Source organism: Trichechus manatus, unplaced genomic scaffold (assembly GCF_000243295.1).
Source record: "Trichechus manatus latirostris isolate Lorelei unplaced genomic scaffold, TriManLat1.0 scaffold00099, whole genome shotgun sequence".
Lineage (NCBI taxonomy): Eukaryota > Metazoa > Chordata > Mammalia > Sirenia > Trichechidae > Trichechus > Trichechus manatus.
The window spans coordinates 10,390,864-10,409,066 of record NW_004444035.1 but is presented as its reverse complement, the minus strand read 5'-3'; the positions used below and the strand labels follow the sequence as shown (position 1 = coordinate 10,409,066).

Below are 18,203 nucleotides of genomic sequence, written 5' to 3'. Positions count from 1 at the left end.
AAAAAAAAAAAAAAAAAACCCCACTGCTGTCAAGTCAATTCCAACTCATAGTACACCCGTTCCAAATGCCTTGCTCCACCAGATATCAAGACTTATAAAACTGTAGGAATTAATCAGTATGGTATTGCTCAAGGACAACTTAGAGACACATACATACATACCTGGAGAGTTGCAATATAACATAGATAGTTCTGTAAGAATGGTCCTTCCAAAAGACCAGACTTACTGGTCTGACAGAAACCGGAAAAACCCTGAGAGTACGGCCCCTGGATGCCGTTTTAACTCAGTACTGAAGTCACTCCTGAGGTTCACCCTTCAGCCAAAGATTAGACAGGCCCATAAAACGAGACTAAATGGACACACCAGCTCAGGGGCAAGGACAAGAAGGCAGGAGGAACAGGAAAGCTGGTAACAGGGAACCCAAAGTCAAGAAGGGGAGTGTTGACATATTGTAGGGTTGGCAACCAATGTCACAAAACAATATGTGTATTAATTGTTTAACGAGAAACTAGTTTCCTCTGTAAACCTTCACCTAAAGTACAATTAAAAAAAAAAAGGAAAAAAAATTTATCATAAGAATAGTCATTTCAATAAATGATCCAGGATCACTGACTAGCCATCTGGATATAAAAGAAATTGAACCCTTACTTCAAACATGTACCAAAAAAAAAATCAACTCAGGTAGATTAAGAACCTAAATGTGAAACAGAAAAGTATAAAGCTTTAGAAGATAATAAAGGAAAATAACTTTATGATCTTGAGGAAAGAAAGGATTTCTTAAGATACAAAAGCATTGACCATAAATGGAAAGAGTAGAATACAACTATTAAAATATTAAATATTAAAATAAGGACTTATAGTCATCAAAAGGCACCACAACGTTACAGAAAAATGAGCTTGAGAAATGAAAAGACAGTTAAAGAAGCTTCCACTGGCCAAAGACGGAATGAAGCGTATCAAATCAGTTTAAATACGTTTCTAAATAACACTACTGAGAAACAAAAACTAATGGGGCCCATTAGGTTATGCCAATGAACAGCTCCTTGTTTTGAAAACTGACTCATAAAAGGAAGGAATCACTTATCCTGCCTTTCCTATTACCAACCATGTAATTAAATACTAGATGAGGAAAAGTTGCCTTTTTAGAAACATTCCAGCTAATAAATAGAGAATGACAGAATTAGAATATCACATTTTGCAACCCCTAATATATTAATGGATAGTCACTGGTCATCAGTGGCTACTAATTCTCTAACAGGGTCAACTAGAAATTGTTACCTCCTGATGCATTTTGCTCAACTGGAGTTGTATGGAATCTACGAGATGTTGCTAGAAGTTTGAAAGGACACAGTAGGACTAGGTTCATTTGGTTGGGTCCGTTCTCAGTGTCTGAATGATGAGGTAGGACACTGATAATTGATGAGTGCTATATTACATAGAGGGGATCTCTCTCTCAAATATCACCCTCCATTAGGCCTAGTGGCACAGTGGTTAAGAGCTACGGCTGCTAATCAAAAAGTTGGCACTTCAAATCCACCAGCCACTCCTTGGAAACTCAATGGGGCAGTTCTACTCTGTCACATAGGGTCGCTATGAGTCAGAATCCACTTGACAGCAATGGGTTTTTTGGCTTTAGAACCTCTTCTTGGAGCCCTGGTGGCACAGTGGTTAAGAGCTTGGCTGCTAACCAAAATGCTGGCACTTCGAATCCACTAGCTGCTCCCTGGAAACCCTATGGGGCAGTTCTACTTTGTCCTATAGGGTCGCTATGAGTCAGAATCGACTCGATGGCAAAGGGTTTTAACCTCTTCTTACACATGGCTGACTGCATTACAGGCGTGTACAAGACTTACCACTGCAATAGAAAATCAGAGAGAAATTTTCTTTCTAAACAAGGAATTTTTACGCACCACAACTTCGCTGCCCACCTGCTGCTTTGGGGCTGTTCTAAATGTTCGTAGGTTTGAAGTGAGCTGTGTTGTGAAGAGGGAACCCTGGTGATGCAGTGGTTCAGCGCTCAGGTGCTAACCAAAAGGTCGGCAGTTTGAGCCTACCAACCGCTCTACAGAAGAAAAGTGTGCCAGTCTACTTCTGTAAAGATTTACAACCTTGGAAACCCTATGGAGCAGTTCTATTCTGTCCTATAGGGTCACTATGAGTCAGAATCGACTCAATGGCAATGAGTTTTTGGTTTGGTATTGTGAAGTTTTATTTTTTGTGACTTTCACGTTTAGCTTTTAAAAACAGCTATACTGATGTAATTCGTATACCATACAATTGAGTCAATTAAAGGGATCAACTCAACGATTTTTAGTATATTCACAGGGTTGTACAACCATCACAATCTAATTTTAGAACATTTTCATCCCCCCTAAAAGAAACTCCATACTCATTAGCAATCACTCCCCATTTCCTCACTACCCCCTTACTCCCAGCCTTAAGCAATGGCTAACCTATCTACGTTCTGTCTCTATAGACTTACCTATTCTAGACCTTTCGTATAAACAGAATCATTTGACACATGGTTTTTCATGACCGGTTTCTTTCACTTAGCATAATGTTTTCAAGGGCCATCCATATTAAAACATGAATCAGCACTTCATGCCAAATAATATTCCATTGTATGGATATGCCTCATTTTATTTACCCATTCATCAGGTGATGGACACTTGCTTTGTGTCCACTCTTGGGCTGTTATGAATAATGCTGCTATGCACGTTCATGTTCATCCCAAACTGCCATGCAAAGTAGAATGAATAAACAAATGTGGAATATTCGTACAATGGGATTCTACACAGCAATAGAATGAATGAACTACATCTACCCACACAACATGGACGAAGCTTAAACATAATTTTAAAGGGAAAAAAAAGCAAAATAAATGATATATACAGCATGATAGTACTTATATTAAGTTAAAAAATAGGCAAAACTAAACTGCACAGTTTAGAATACACATATAAATATTACAGCTATAAAGAAAAACAAGGAAGTAATTGCCATGAAAGTAAGAATTATGGTTAGCTCCAGGAAAAAGGAGGGGGTTAAGCTGGGTGGTAGTTACAAGGGTATCACTTGAAAACAATTTAGTAAACTCCTCCCCTCCTTTTTGTGACTATTTCTCATTTTTAAAAAATGTTATTCAAAACAAAACAAACGCACCAAAAAAAAAACAAAACAAAAAAACAAAAAAAAATACCACCCACAAAACATGTTTTTAAGGAAAAGCACCATTTTCTATGAAACTACTTTAGGATATGCTTCACCAAAAAGAGGTAGGAAAGGGAGAAAGATGATGATACAGGATCTAACACATGACAGACAAGCCAAGAAAATCCCATAGGAAGATGACTTTAGAAGGAGCCTGAAAAACAGCTGAGATTAGGACGGGATTAAAGGCTCCAGGAAGGCAGTCAGCAAGGACAAAAGGAAAAAGAGAAAAGAAAATCTGACAGACTATCTGCGTATTCTGAGTATAGAGAAATGATTTATAGCTTGAATGGAGATCAATGGAACAAGTAAACGAAGGAGCCAGTGATTAGATCTGAGGAAAAGTTGTGACCGCTCTGCATAGTCCTAAAAATGTAACCACTGAACAATAAGCTGATGGTGAAGGTAAGGCAACTACATTAGAAAGACACAGGGAGGGAAGGACATGCAGGAGTGGTGGCTTCAGAGAGCTAAAGCTTCATCTTCCATTGCAGGAACTCAACAGATATCTGAAACTTAAAGTTCCAGAAACAGTATAAACATGCAATGTAGAACTATCAAGGTACATATTAAGAAGCTCTGGTGGCAACAACAGTTAAGCACTTAGCTGCTGACGGAAAAGGTTGGTGGTTCAAACCCACCCAGCCACTGCTCAGGCGAAAGACCTGGTCTACTCTGTCACATGGGGTCGCTATGAGTTGGAATTAATTTGAAGGCACACAGCGACAACGTAAATATGAAAAAAAGCCAGATATAAAAAAGTTGACAGTGGTTTCCTCAGGAGACGAGGAACCAGTATTGGTAAGGGCTGTGGTAGGAGACTGCCATTTGTTTTAAGTCACGCAGTACTACTTGAAAAATTCAGATGTAGAGTATGTGTAATACAAATTAATTCTTCAAATGAATTTAAAAAAAAAAAAGTATTTCTAAAATTAAAAGTTTAAGAAGAAAAAGCAAAAAAAAAAAAAACAAAAGTCAGTGGAGATTATTTGTTCCAAAAGTAAGCCACGCATTGAATAACCCTACAATTAGAAACACTTGTCATTAAAGGTCATACTCACACAGTTGACCTATTTAAATACAGGTAATAGGTAGAATGAGAAAAACGGGCTTACCTTTCTAAGCTAATCTGAACATAACTAATTGGGAATCTGAGAAGTAACAACTGATTATACGCCCTATTTCTGTGAAAAGCACCTGGTAAATCACTATTGAATGTGCATGCCAAATATAATAAATTTACCATTAAGAGCAGTACAATCAATAAATTACAGAAATTTTACCTTGTAAAAGTTTCCATATGACTTTCGAATATTGATCCACTTTTTAGCAAAAGGAGGATATCTGAGCCTGCTGAGCTGGCACTGAATGTTCAGGAACTTACTCATATCCCACGAACTGGTAAATCGAAAACGGGAAAAAAGTGGATAAAATAAATGCTATGCTAGTTTTACAAATGATTGTTTTAAGTCATTCTATTTGTTCTCAATCTTCACGTCAGCTTTCTTGCTCGTATTCACACAAAAGGCTTCTAAAATTAACCTCTCATTCTCCAAAAAACTAGTTAAAAAATAAAATTTTAAAAGTCAAAGAAAACTAGAAGTTGAGCATATTAAATTTTTCTCAAACTGATTAATTCATATTAGGCTCATCTTTATTGTTTTTACGGTTCTGATTACCTGTGGAGGCCTCTATCTGGCCAAGTACTTTTTCATAATTTTAAAATAATCCTTTGCTATACTTACTTTCAATGTCAGGCTTATCTATCATATTAGGAGTTCTCTGAATGTATGCTTTGAACTAAAACAAAGCAAAACAAAATCCTTGAAAGAGACAAAAGTAGCTGGTACCAAGTGGCTAACGCCATCTGTTCTATAGCACGTGCTTCTGTAACACCAGCCATCTTAGGTGATGAAGCAGAACACTGACCGTACAATGTGGACATTGTGTTGGTTCAGACATGGTTTCTCCTACGCAAAGGCATAAGGAATGGTGACAGTGGAGATTATAACCTTCAGTAGGAAAGAAAGAAGCCCTCAATTCAGCTGTTATACTGGTATGAGGAGTACTTTCAACTGTATTTGAAGAGAATTTTAAACGAGTGCCTGCCCAGGATGCTACTGATTTTCTGCATTTTGAATATTCTCTCAGGCAACTTCCACCTATCCTGAGCTGCCTGCCTTGGCCATTCCAATTATTTCTGGGCGTACCCATTGTTTTTGCTAGTGCTCTGGCTACCAAACCGCATAGGTTTTAAACGATCTCTCCCAGAATGCAAGGCTTTTACAGGACTACTAATACTGTGTTACGGCAGAAACTACCTGTGTACTTGAGTGGGAACAGCTCTCGTTTATGTTGAAAATGAATAACAGATTTCTAAAGAGGTTCCATTAATATTTTCCAAGCTCACTTCTATAATGAAATACAATTATGATGTAATTAATGAATGTAATGTAATTAAATATTCTTTTCCTATTGTATCGAGAAGCTGTAGACTCTTTACGTAGGTGACATTTCAGCTTTAGAGTATAGTTTGCCCACAGCTTGAAAGAGAAGTTGTCGAGGACTTTCTCCAACCCTAACGGCATTATAGTATAGTAGTTGTCTTGAAACAGTGTCTATAATCTTTGTTTCAATCTTTCTGATCTTTTCGTTTACTGAACATAGGCTTTGAGTTCAGCACTACAGTAAGCATTATGGAAGATTATTAAGACCAAAAGTCCATACTCTGAAAGGATTTGTAATCTTCTGGCAAAAATAAATCTTACATACATAAAGTTTAGATCTTAGAATATAGGATAAGCTGCCAATATAAATGGTACTTATCATAGTGGCTACAAAATTTTAGGGGGAAAAAAGATCAATGTGATTTATAATGTCTAGGGTAAAAAACAAGGTGGGCTTTGAATAATGATAAAGTAGCTGAAGAAAAGAACTTTCAGTAGAGAGGAAAGCATGAAAAAGTACACAGAGAAAAGATAAACCATGGTAAAATAACGGGCCAGCCTCACTGGAATGAAAAATAATAATGGCAGATGGATTAGGCTAAACGGGCAGGGTGGGGTTGGAGGACGAGAACCTTGAAAGCCAGGCTGAAGAGTTTGGACTTTTTTTAAAAAAGCAAGGAAATGCCATGCTAAAAATGGAGTTTTAGGAAAGTCATTTTATTTTTACATATTAACATTAATCCTTCTAGTCTAGTGCTGGATTAGACTGGTATCATTGGTTTCTCCCGTCTATTCTGTCCCTGGGAGTCAGAATGGGAAAGAAAAAGTTCTCTCTCCTGTGGAGCAACTCCAGGACCTTCAGCAAATAGTGTTCTCTGTGGTGATTCTAAAAGTTAAATGAAGAAAGACGTATGAAGTCTTAAAAGACAGATAAAATAGGTAACAAGTTTTCTAAATACTTACCCGTCTGTTAATATGGAATATTTATACTTTGTTCCTAATTCCTTCAATTTCATCCAGTCAATTACTTTTTTTAGTACCTGAGGGAAGGTATCAGCTCTGTCTACCTGATCCTGAGGATATAAAAGTAAAATATACAAAAATCAGGGAAGTAGCAGGTAGTCCTACAAAATACTCAGAGGTATGTTAGAAGGAAGGGGACAATAAAAGAAAGCATAATCTATAACATTTTAAACTCCTCATCATTTCCTTGGTCTAGATCCACCTGAAGTATCATTTTTAAGATAATTAGAAATTATTTATACCCAAATACTAAGGACTGCTTTCAACTGCAGTATGTAATCCTCCCAAAACTAATATTTAAGATCATACCAAGTGGTTCTCCATTCTCAGGCCTCAACCTAGTGGCTTACTGATTCTCCAGAGCGTGGAGAAAATCTCTTCTCAGCTGTGAGCTCTCACCCCCTAAAGTGGTCTCCCAATCTTGAATTCTCATACCTTTCCACACCATACTACACACCACTGCCAAATTGATCTTCCTAAAATGTAAATCACATTACTCTCATACTTCAAATCCTCCAGATAGTCCCCAAGGCTTCCAAGATAAGAAGACTCAGAAGATCCTTCAGGATCTGGCTGCGTCTGCGTACCTCTCTGTTTTCGACCACTTTCTTACTGTCACGTACACATCTGAGCCATTCTGAATTATCTGCAGCTCTGCCATTCCACACCTGAAATGCCCAGCCATTCTTCTCTGCCTGCTTACCTACCATGACTCAGCCCAAGTTCACCAGCTTTTCTCAGGACATCTGTCAATTCCCTCTGTCTCCTACAGAAACCCTTTTTACAAATGTCCACAGTAACAAGATAAACACTAATTTGTCAGCCTCTTAACCATACTGCAACCACTGGTTGATCCTGCCTGCCCTTCTGACTTCCAGATTGTAGGTGTGCTGAGGGCAAAGACTGACTCGACTGTTTTTATATCCCTAGTGCCTAGCATAAAGAGCCCTGGTGGTGCTGTGGCTAAGTACTTCGCTGCTAACCAAATGGTCAGCAGTTCGAACCCACCAGCCGCTCCGTGGGAGAAAGATGTGGCAGTCTGCTTCCATAATCATTACATCCTTGGAAACCCTATGAGATAGTTCTACTCTGTCCTATAGGGTCACTGTGAGTCAGAATGGACTTGACAGCAATGGGTTTTTTGGTTAATGCCTAGCATAGCACCTTGGCAGATATTATAATTATAGTAGGCACTCAAATATTTGTTAAATGAATGAATGAATAAAGGACCTAGATAAATGAACAAAGGGCCTACCACATCAGAACACATACACTGATTCAAAAAATTAGAGGCCTAAAAAAAAAAAAAAGCTATATATAAAGTAGTAAAATGATAAACATTTGAAAACTGCAACTACAAGTTCAGCGTGTTATCACTTACTTTACTAACGCTCATTACCTTAGATTCATCACTCCAAACACGCTGCCATCCAGCGACCCTAACATTACAACTCCTTAAAAGGAAGGGCTGGGAACAATTTTACAAGGTGGTAAATTTGCTTTTGTATTTTCTTTTTAATATTACAATATGAAAGATCCTTGCCAAGCAAGTATCATATTAAATTATTTACAATAATAATAATGTTTAAAAACTACCTACAGAACAAATCCTCAATTTCAAAACTTTCTAGAAAAAAGAACAGAGAATTATAACCTGAGTGATTCCAGTAAGGTTGATGCAGAAATCAGAAAGCTGTGTGTTAATCTCTGGTCTCACATACTGCTGAAACGTATCTTCCTACAAGGAAAAGGTATCAAATTAATGCATTTTATAGAACTTATAAGATACATGACACATGACAAATACAGTCACACGAGGCTATAATTCTACAGGTACTTACGGCACAGAGCTTTGATGAAGAGTTTTAACAATTTAAGGATAATTCTCCAACCCCAAAGCACTCTTTTTAGTAATTCTTGAATTAAAAATATGTTTGTTTCGTAGTCTTAAAAATTTTAATTAAGATAAAGCAAATGTCTGAAAGGAAGTCTTCAAACCAAAAAGTTGACAATTTTGTTTATAATTATTTTAAAACTATAAAATCTATTAATGTAACCTCTACTTCAAGATACTAAAAGCTTTTTTAAAATAATAAATTCTTTTGAAGAAATGCCAATCTTCAGTTATAAAGGTTAATTAGCTCCAGATTATTACTCTCTCATATTAATTATCTGCCCCTTTGGGGCAGTTCTACTCTGTCCTATAAAGTAGCTATTGAGAGTACTTATTTTTATTTGAAGATTCTACTGAACTGAATTTTGAATAGTGAAAATTTGACTATATGATGTCTAATAGTTTAAGGATCAATAATCAACTATATTTTTGTGGTAATTTTTAACCTCTTCAAAAAACTTTCATGCTTACCATCTTATTTTATCCTCACAACTCTGTGAACTATGTAAGATCAGTATTGTTATTATCATCAGGCTCAGAACACTAATTGTTTTTCATCTAGTCCCATACTGCCATCCTGAACCAAAACACACTAAGTCATTTTTTTTAAAATTAAGGACAATTTCAAAGCCTAAAGATAAACAGCAATGGTCAATCCTAGGTAGATATGGAGAAAAAGTCAAAGAATATTCTTTGTGGTAAAAGATTAAAAGATTAAGTAAATGTTAAACTTCTTTAGAATAAATTCTTTATACATACTAATCTATTAAGCTGGCTAACTGTAAATGGATCCTAACAATTATAAAAGAGCAAGAGCACAGAAGAGCAAAGAACAATATTTGAACTTCAAAGGTTAGATGCTGTTTACTTACCAGATACAATGCAAAAAAAAAAAAAATTCCACTTAATTAAATTTTCTAAGGTTTACATCCTTTTAAGTATCAGTATTTTGTTTTATAATTTTAAAATGACAATCTTTCAAAAAAGATATTGTACTTTCCCTACCATTTAAGCAGCTACTATTAACTAAATATAACATTAGTAACATTTTACTCACTATTTAATACTCTTAACAGAAAAGCTACAAAGAACTATTCACTCATGCATTGACCAAATATTTAATAATCATTTAAGTAATTACACAGTAAGTTTAAATGATAAGAGATATTTTTAAAAAAGGAAAAGTAGAGCATGCAAGGAGAAACAAAATTTTATTCACTATTTAATCCTCTTAACAGAATGAAGCTACAAAGAACTATTCATTCACTGACCAAATATTTAATAATCACTTACATAAATTACACAGTAAGTTAAAATGATAAAAGCTATTTAAAAAAAAAAGGAAAAGGAAAGCAGGCAAGGAGAATAAGAAACATTGTGTGTGTGGGTGTTTAAGCTACACTATTAAACAGGATGGAGCTCTGGTTGCCCACTGGTTAAGAGCTCGGCTGCTAACCAAAGGTCAGCAGTTCAAATTCACCATGCATTCCTTGGAAACCCTGTGGGGCAGTTCTACTCTGTCCTATAGGGTAGCTACTGACTCGATGACAACAGGTATTAAATAGAATAATCAGGCAGGCTTCACTGAGGTGAGATTTAAGGAAGGGCTGGGAAGGCTGGAGGGAGGGAGAGAATTAGCCAGCAAGTTGTCTGTGGGAAAAGAACTAGAGCTAAACTTTGGGGGTGGGGGAGGTGGGGAGGTGGGGTGCCCGGCATTTCTGAGAAACAGAAAGGAAGCCACCACGGCTGGAGTGGAATATGGAATAGATAGTAAGCAAAGAATAACAAGTGGCAACAAGAGGCCTAATCATATAAGGAACTCTGCAGGGTTTTGAACGGAGGAGTGGAATGATTTGTCTTCTATTTTAAAAGCATTATCCTGGCTACTATGTTGAGAAGTGGCTGTAGAGGGGCAAGGATAGAAACACAGAGACAGGCTACATGCTGACTGCAGTAATGCCAGACAAGAAACGAGTGGGTCTCTCACACTAGGGTCACAGAAGTGCGTGAAGTGGCTGGGTTCTGGGTGTATCTTGAGGGCAGAGCCAAACGGGTCACTGATGGTCTGGGTGTGGGATGTGAGAGGAACACTGAAGTCAAGGACGAGCAGGCAGAAAGATGAAATTGTCATCGCTGAGCTAGGGAAAGGTGAAAACAGAACAGGTAAGAGGTAAGGTCAGTCTGGCATATGCTGTGTTTAAGATGCCTGTTTAAATTTTCAAGTAGAGATGTCAAGTAAGCAGTCTGGATTTGGGACTGAGATCTAGGTTAGAGAAAGATATTTGGAAGTCATCAAAATATAGGTTTTAAAAGCTATGGAAACAGATAACATCATCAAGGGAGAGGATATTTATAGAGATGAGGACCTAGGGTGCACCCTGACAGCCAATATTAGGAAGTTAGGGAGAAACGGAGGAACCAGTTAAAGAGACTGAGAAGGGACGCCCAGTGAGGCTGCAGAAAAATCAGAAGAATGAAGTTTACTGGCAGTCCCTTGAAGAAAGGCTTTCGAGAAGCAAGAGGTCAATTCTGTCATGTTAGTGGATTTAGGTAAAAGCCAAACATGACACTGACCGACGGTTTTAGAGGAATCATGGGACTGAACACTAAGATGAACTTAATTGAACTTAAACTCACAGCTGTGTAGGTTTAAGAGAGAATGGAAGGTGATAGAAAAATCTGGAAATGGAGAGAGGTGACAGTTGCTCAACATGACAAATGTAATTAATGTCACTGAAATGTACATGTAAAAAAAATACTGAAATGGAGAGAGAAGAGAATGGGAGAAAAGGAAACAAGTTTTTTTGAAGAGTCTGCCGCAAAGAGCAGCAAAAAAATGGGGTAGCTGATGTGGAAATGAGATCGAGGTTTGTTTTTTTTTTCTTCTTTTTAAATTTTATTTATTTTGTTGAGAATATACACAGCAAAGCATACACCAACTCAACAGTTTCTACACATCCAATTCAATGGCACTGGTTATATTCTTTGAGTTGTGCAACCATTCTCACTCTCTCACCCTCCTTTGCTGAGTTGCTTCTCCCCTATTAACATAAACTCCCTGTCCTCTAAGGTTCCTATCAAATCTTTCAAGTTGCTGCGGTCAGTTTTATCCCATATAGTTAGTTCTTAACAGAGCATAATGCTCATGGCAGACCTTTTTACTAGTTAAGCTAAACTATTGTTTTAAGATTACTTCAGGGGATATTTTTGGTTTAAGGTTTAAAGATTATCTCAGCGCAGTTTCAGGGTTTCATCCACCCTCCATAGCCCCAGAAAGTCTAGAGTCCATGAGAATTTGAAATTCTGTTCTGCATTTTCCCTCTTTTGATCAGGATTCTTCTATGGAATCTTCGATCAAAATGTTCAGTAATGGTAGCCGGGCACCATCCAGTTCTGGTCTCATGGCAAAGGAGGCAAGTGTTCATGGAGGTCAAGTGAAGGTTTTTTACAGTGTGAAAAATAACAGCATGTCTGTAGGTGATGGGAACGGTCAAGCAGAGAACAGTAAACCATTACTATCTAACTGAGGAAGAACTGCTGGAGCAATATCTTTGAGTAAGAGAGAGGAAGTGGGATCTATAAATTATGCAAGATTATCTGCCTTCATAGCTGTTATTTCCCCTTTAATTTATTGACTTTTAATCTGCTTTGGACTGAGAAATTATATAGATAGAGTGCTTAAGCATATGATTGAAAGAGGCTTCAAAGAGCAGTAAGAAAAGTTCATGTATTTTAATGCACAAAGGCTTTTTATACATCTTCCCAGTGGCAACTGGGGCTATCAGAGGAGTGACATGTGATGAGATGAGATATTGCTGATCAGATTTTACAAGGCAAACAGTATTCTTGTTTTGGGGAGTTCCCGTTATGACTTCTAACATTGACAACAAGTAACTAAAGTGCACACATGATATGACTTAGAAGTAAAGGCTATGTAAGTCGTTTTCTGCATAAACTTTCCACCAAATGCTTAATGGGGTAGATTCTAGAAAGATGGCCAGCTCCAGGTTGAAAGATAATTTTTGTAAATTCTCTTTCTTATAGATCAGAGTTCACATTACTCTACAGCAGTGGTTCTCAACCCTGACTGCATATTAAAACCAACCAAGAAGCTTAAAAAAAAAAAAATGCTGATGTCGAGGGCACCACTGCGGAACTAGATCAGAAACCTTCAGGCAGGTGCCAGGCATTGGTATTTTTTTTAAACTCCCCAAGTGAGTATGACATCCAGCCAGATGTGTGTTCTAAGAAAACTAAAAAAAAAAAAAAAAAAAAATCTGTAATTTTAGCTACCAGAAAGAAGTATAGACTCAGAAATTATTTTATTATAGCTTTTCTATTAATCAAGCTGACATACAGTACATACTAAGAATGAAAAGCCCACTTCAGAATCCTAATTCTCACTAAGCAACAAATAAGATCCTTAGTCTAACTAGTGAACACGAGAACAAACCAAAAAAACCCAAACTAGTTGCTGTCGAGTTGATTTCAACTCATAGCAACCCTGTAGGACAGAGTAGAACTGTCCCAGTTTCCAAGGCTGTAAATCTTTATGGAAGCAGACTGCCACATCTTTCTCCCGCAGAGCACCTGGTGGGTTCAAAGTGCTGACCTTTCAGTTAGCAGCCGAGAACTTAACCACTGCACCACCAGAGCTCCTTCGAACACCAGAATAGTTAAAAGTAAAATTAACATATAACAATTCACTTACTATTTCTAAGGTATGAGTATTCAGTAAGACAACAGGAAATTCAATTATTTCATGTATGAACTCAGGTGGGTTACCCTCTTCACAAGTTGCTTCAAAGTCAATAATACAAATGTAGTCGTAGTAACTGTCGGCACAGTTGTCCCCTTTCAACATCAGCTTCTGTTTCTTATAATAGTTTTTGAGCCTCTTCTTTAATACATCCTTTACTCCTCTAAGGAAAAACAAGAATCAAATTTACCCCTGGGTGAACTGTACAGTCAATAATCTGAGCTCTTACCTGCTGGCAAAGGGGTGAACACTGACAGCCGCAGCACAATTTTGTATATGTCAGGTAAAATAAATGTAAAGATAGCAAAACTCAAAGCAAAGTTAGCAAAGAATTAAAATAAATTATAATTCTCATCGAATAATTATCTTGAATGGTAAATTTAAGAAGTCTTTTAATACAGGAAAAACTGTATCAATTTCTTTTTCACAAGTAACTTCATTTTAGTAGTAAGAGCATGTTCTCCAATACATACGGGTATTTCAAACCACAAGCCTTGTCAACATGAACACTTACGAAGCCCTATTAGCTTATATATGAAAATGACATACATCATACAAAAACTGAGATTAATATTAAATGATTCCACTGGCCAAATACAAATTTCAGACTACGAAAGTTCAGGTAAACTGAACAGACTGTGCCATCTCTTTCCTTTCTTCTGGCTCTTACTAGGTTAGACAATCCAAAAAAACCCATATGAATATAAACACATTATGAGCCTAGCATATCAAGTTGAATGCCTGTTAGTTATTGCACCAGAACAACTAATTTAGAAGGTACTTTAGAGTAAACTGTGTCAGAGGACCATTGCCATACTCGCTAGGTTCTTAATTGGAAGTAGGTTTCTTAGTTTACCATGGGTAGAATATAATTTAGGAGATTTTAGTATTATGGGAATCTTTAAAATACATGTTCCACAAATGGGGCAGGTTGGAAGGAGGGAGGAAGGTCCTTCTGAACAGATATCAATGGTTGGTGATGGCAGTCAACTTCTTCAAACAATACGTTTCTTCAAAAAATTAAAAGTCACGACCAGTGCTCAGACTTCCTTCACAGTTACTTGGCTGAATTCTATAGTGACCTACAAATACAAATGGTAGTAAAAATATGCGGATCTAAACTGTAGTAAATGTATAATGCCAAGAGGCATTTTGGTCACATCAGTAATTAGTGACCATTAAAAAAAAAAGTTTAACTTTTTTATTCCTTTCTAAACTACCACTAAAAGCACTGAAAAGGAATCCTATCCTTGAAAACAGTGGTAATCAAACAGTGGGTTGTTTTAAAGCAAAATGCCTTAATATGCTTATTTGCTTGAGATATTCCAAATTACCAAAACCCCTTAACCCCTGTCATATTAAGGCATTCTTAGTGACCTCTGTGTCATGTGACAGCTTTGGATTTTTTTTTGTCGTAATTTCTTTTTTTGAGAACTACATTCACTAGAGTAGTCTGGAAACCTGCTCCTCTTCCTTTACTTGTTAATGGCAACAGCAACACATAACCAGCTGCTCATTTCTAACACTTCCCTTTCCCCTCCACAACCAAATAATCACCATTTATGCCAATTCCAACTCAGAAAAAACATTCAGAATCTGGTTCTTTTTTCTCTCTGCTGTGGTTCCTATTAGCATCCCGCACTATGGCAAATGCCTCCACTATCACCACACTCCTACTCACTCTTTACTTTACATCAGAACTAAGCATGAATGTCATCTTACTCTTATATACCTTCACCAGCTCCTTTCTGCTTAAGGTAAAACCCAGATCTTGGCAAAGAGTTCCAGCTCAACTCGGCTATAACCTATCCTTTTCAAATCCCCCCCTCAAGGTACGCTGAGTACTGCAGACAAACTGTAAGTCATCCCCCAAATATGTGGTAAACGTTCATGCTCTGTAACCTTGGTTGTGCAACAGCTGAAGAAAAGGCAAGATCGTGTATCAGAAAACACACAAACAAGAGTTAGAAAAGGTTTTGAGTTCTTTTAGCCTGAAATACCCTCTCCCCTTTTCTGTTTGGCACATCAATTAACACGTCACCTTCCTGACTTCCTGAGAAGACACTCCCCCATTCTCACGGTGTACTTGGCCAGACCGCCAACGTATCACTTGCCACTCTGTGTTAGAATTCCTTGTTTGTCTGTTTTCCCAAAAGACTGTGAGCTTTCCAAAGTGGGGAACATATATCTGTATTTACCTTTGTAAGTTCAATGCCTAGTACAGTGCTCAGAATATAATACGTGCTTGTCGAATAAATGTATAAATATACAGGCAGTCCCCGGGTTATGAACCTCTGATTTCTGTACAATCTGCAGTTACAAACTAACCCCACGTAAAGCCTATTATGTTAAAAATTCAAGGTACATAAAATGGTTCATAATAACAAACAGGTGCTACTTTGCAATGCACATCAAAACATTATTACTGTATTATGGTGTTAAAGATGTTTTAGTGTATCTGAAAGTGTTTAATGTTTTTTATGCATAGAAAGGAAAACTATATGCTACATACTAAGACAAACATTTGACTGACGTTAGATACGAACCAAACCTAACCGTTCCGACTTACATACGAATTCGACTTAAAGACAGACTTAGGAACGAACTCGGTCGTAATCCGAGGACTGCCTGTACATCTACATCTCTAGCTCCCATGCAAAGCAGGAGTAAGCAATTGATCTTCGCACCTGGGAAGAACAAAAATTTTGTTCAGAAGATCTTCTGTAGACTATAGGTTGTACCTTCATAATAGAAAGAGGCAGGGGAAATGAGGTAAAAATTTCCTTCACAAATTATGATGCAGATGATCTAGAAGGGAAAAAAATATTATGTATGCTCTTTTGAAAAGTAGTCATGCTCCATTTTGAAGCAGAGGAGGAACGCTATTCATAAGAGAATAAGGATCCAGGGATGCCTTGAAACAATAATAGTTTTCATCCATTGCATGCAGTCAAATTTTTTCTTGACTCCTAGCAGTTCTATTGTCTATCAAACATCTGCAACTTTTTCCGGTGCCCAAAGGTCATCCCTGCCCCAAACCCCAAGAAATGAATCTCTCTGAAAGCACAAGTTAACTGAAAAACAAAGTGATTTTTGTTTTGCAAACAATTTAAGAACCTAGGTGTGCGTACATCTAACTAAAGACACACACGCTGGCTAAGCTGCATTGTTTTCTCACTCAGTATACACTGGTAAGCACACGATACAAACTATCATTCTGCATATTTTCAGAAACTAAAACAGAAAAAAAAATTTCCTGGTAGGTAAATGATTTTTTAAATTACCTGGTTTCAAACAAGCCTACTTATAAAAACAATACAAACAGCCAAAAGAAAACATTCAACCTTATTAATAATCAAACAAAATAAAAATAAGATACAATTATCCATCAGCGAAAGGAGCAACTAAAAAAGTAAACAAAAACACTTGGTATGATGAGATAAGAGACTCCTATACCTCGCTGATAGATCTTTAAAATATTCACAGACTTTGACTCAGCAATTCTGTTTTCATCATCTAAGAGACTGACAGAAATAATCAGAGTTACACACAAAGATTCCCGTATAAGGATGAAAATTACAGTGCTATCTGCATTGTTAATAATGGTTATCTCTTATGGTAGGTTTAAGGATTTTTTTTTTTCAGTGTTTCCAAGATTTTCTAGGATGAGTTAATACTACTTTTATAATTCTAAATAGTTATTTTTAATTACCTGGTTTCCAGCCTGAATTCTGAAAGTTTAGCTCTGAGTTCTTCCTTACTCATTCTATTAATGCAGCCATTCGTAAGAGCGATCTCTTTGTAAACTGGGTCACTGAAGTCACTTGCATTCAGGCTAGTGTACTTAGATTCTTTTGTTTCTTGGCCATCAAATCTACATCGTTGCTTTCTCTAAAGAGAAAAAAAAGAAAGCATACAGTTTATAGTTATTACAAACATCTCAGACTTGAAGATTTACACTACTGAGGCCTCTTCCTGCTCCATGTTAAATGAAAAGTGACCACTGCAGGTGTTGGAGGGAGGGCAGGACAGGAAGATGTATTTCCAATACAATCTACCTGCCCCATCCTGGGTCTTGAGGTTCCTAAGTCCAAAGAGCACTAGTGGGGGAGCCAGAGCCACCTCAGCACAGAGCCCCAGCTAGACCGTTCACTAGCAGCAGGAACAGCAACATCACTTATAGCCTCTGATCCCTGTTTCCTTACTTATAAAGTACAATAATAACTGTCTCAAAAGGTAATGGTAATGGTAAGGAGCCCTGGTGGTGCGGTTTGAATCAAATCGGCTATGAATCAAAAGGTAGGCGGTCTGAACCCATCAGCTGCTCCTCGGGAGAAAGATGCAGCAGTCTGCTTCTGTAAGATTACAGCCCAGGAAACCCTGTGGGGCAGTTCTACTCTGTCCTATAGGGTCACTATGAGTCACAATCGACTCAATGGCATCTAACAACAATGGGGATGGTAAATAATATTTGGGCAGGAATATTCTATAAATGAGATAACGTCTATCGGCCTCCTAATACCATACATACGGTGGCTATTAATATAAGTAGCTTTACTTATTACCATTACAAGCCGTAGAACTGACTTTTCCACAAACAATATTATACACCCTACAAAGGAACCAATTTTTAAATGAACTTTTCAAACATTATGCACATATAAATCAGGGACTTCTGGGAATTTTTAAAGAGACTTCATATAGTTAACAAAAACTGCTCAATATAAAAAAAAAATTATAACTAAATACTTGGGAGCAGCTGAGTGAAAGTAAATAGAAATGAGAAAACAAAAGCCAAGAGAAAGGCTGATCCTAAAGTTGATTGTGAATCTAGTTCCAAATTCTAGTACCCAAGGCAAAGAAGGAAATG

General features: G+C 37.2%; 1 protein-coding gene across 3 annotated transcripts in view; it reads right to left on the bottom strand.

The window, feature by feature from the left end:
* ERI1 (exoribonuclease 1) overlaps positions 1 to 17,484 on the bottom strand; it is a 21,613-nt gene extending 4,129 nt beyond the window's left edge. The window contains exons 1-6 of one of the 3 annotated variants that reach the window (XM_023737239.1): positions 17,046 to 17,146; positions 15,903 to 16,020; positions 13,286 to 13,496; positions 8,335 to 8,418; positions 6,621 to 6,730; positions 4,494 to 4,608 (exon numbers count right to left, since the gene is read on the bottom strand). In XM_023737239.1, coding sequence (XP_023593007.1) covers positions 4,494 to 4,608; positions 6,621 to 6,730; positions 8,335 to 8,418; positions 13,286 to 13,496; positions 15,903 to 15,988 — 606 coding nt within the window. In that variant the 5' untranslated portion in view covers positions 15,989 to 16,020; positions 17,046 to 17,146. Of the gene's footprint in view, positions 1 to 4,493; positions 4,609 to 6,620; positions 6,731 to 8,334; positions 8,419 to 10,561; positions 10,713 to 13,285; positions 13,497 to 15,902; positions 16,021 to 17,045 lie in introns of those variants that run through there. The other 2 variants (XM_012557399.2, XM_023737241.1) reach the window with 2 other exon arrangements.
* Positions 17,485 to 18,203: the final 719 nt, after the last annotated feature.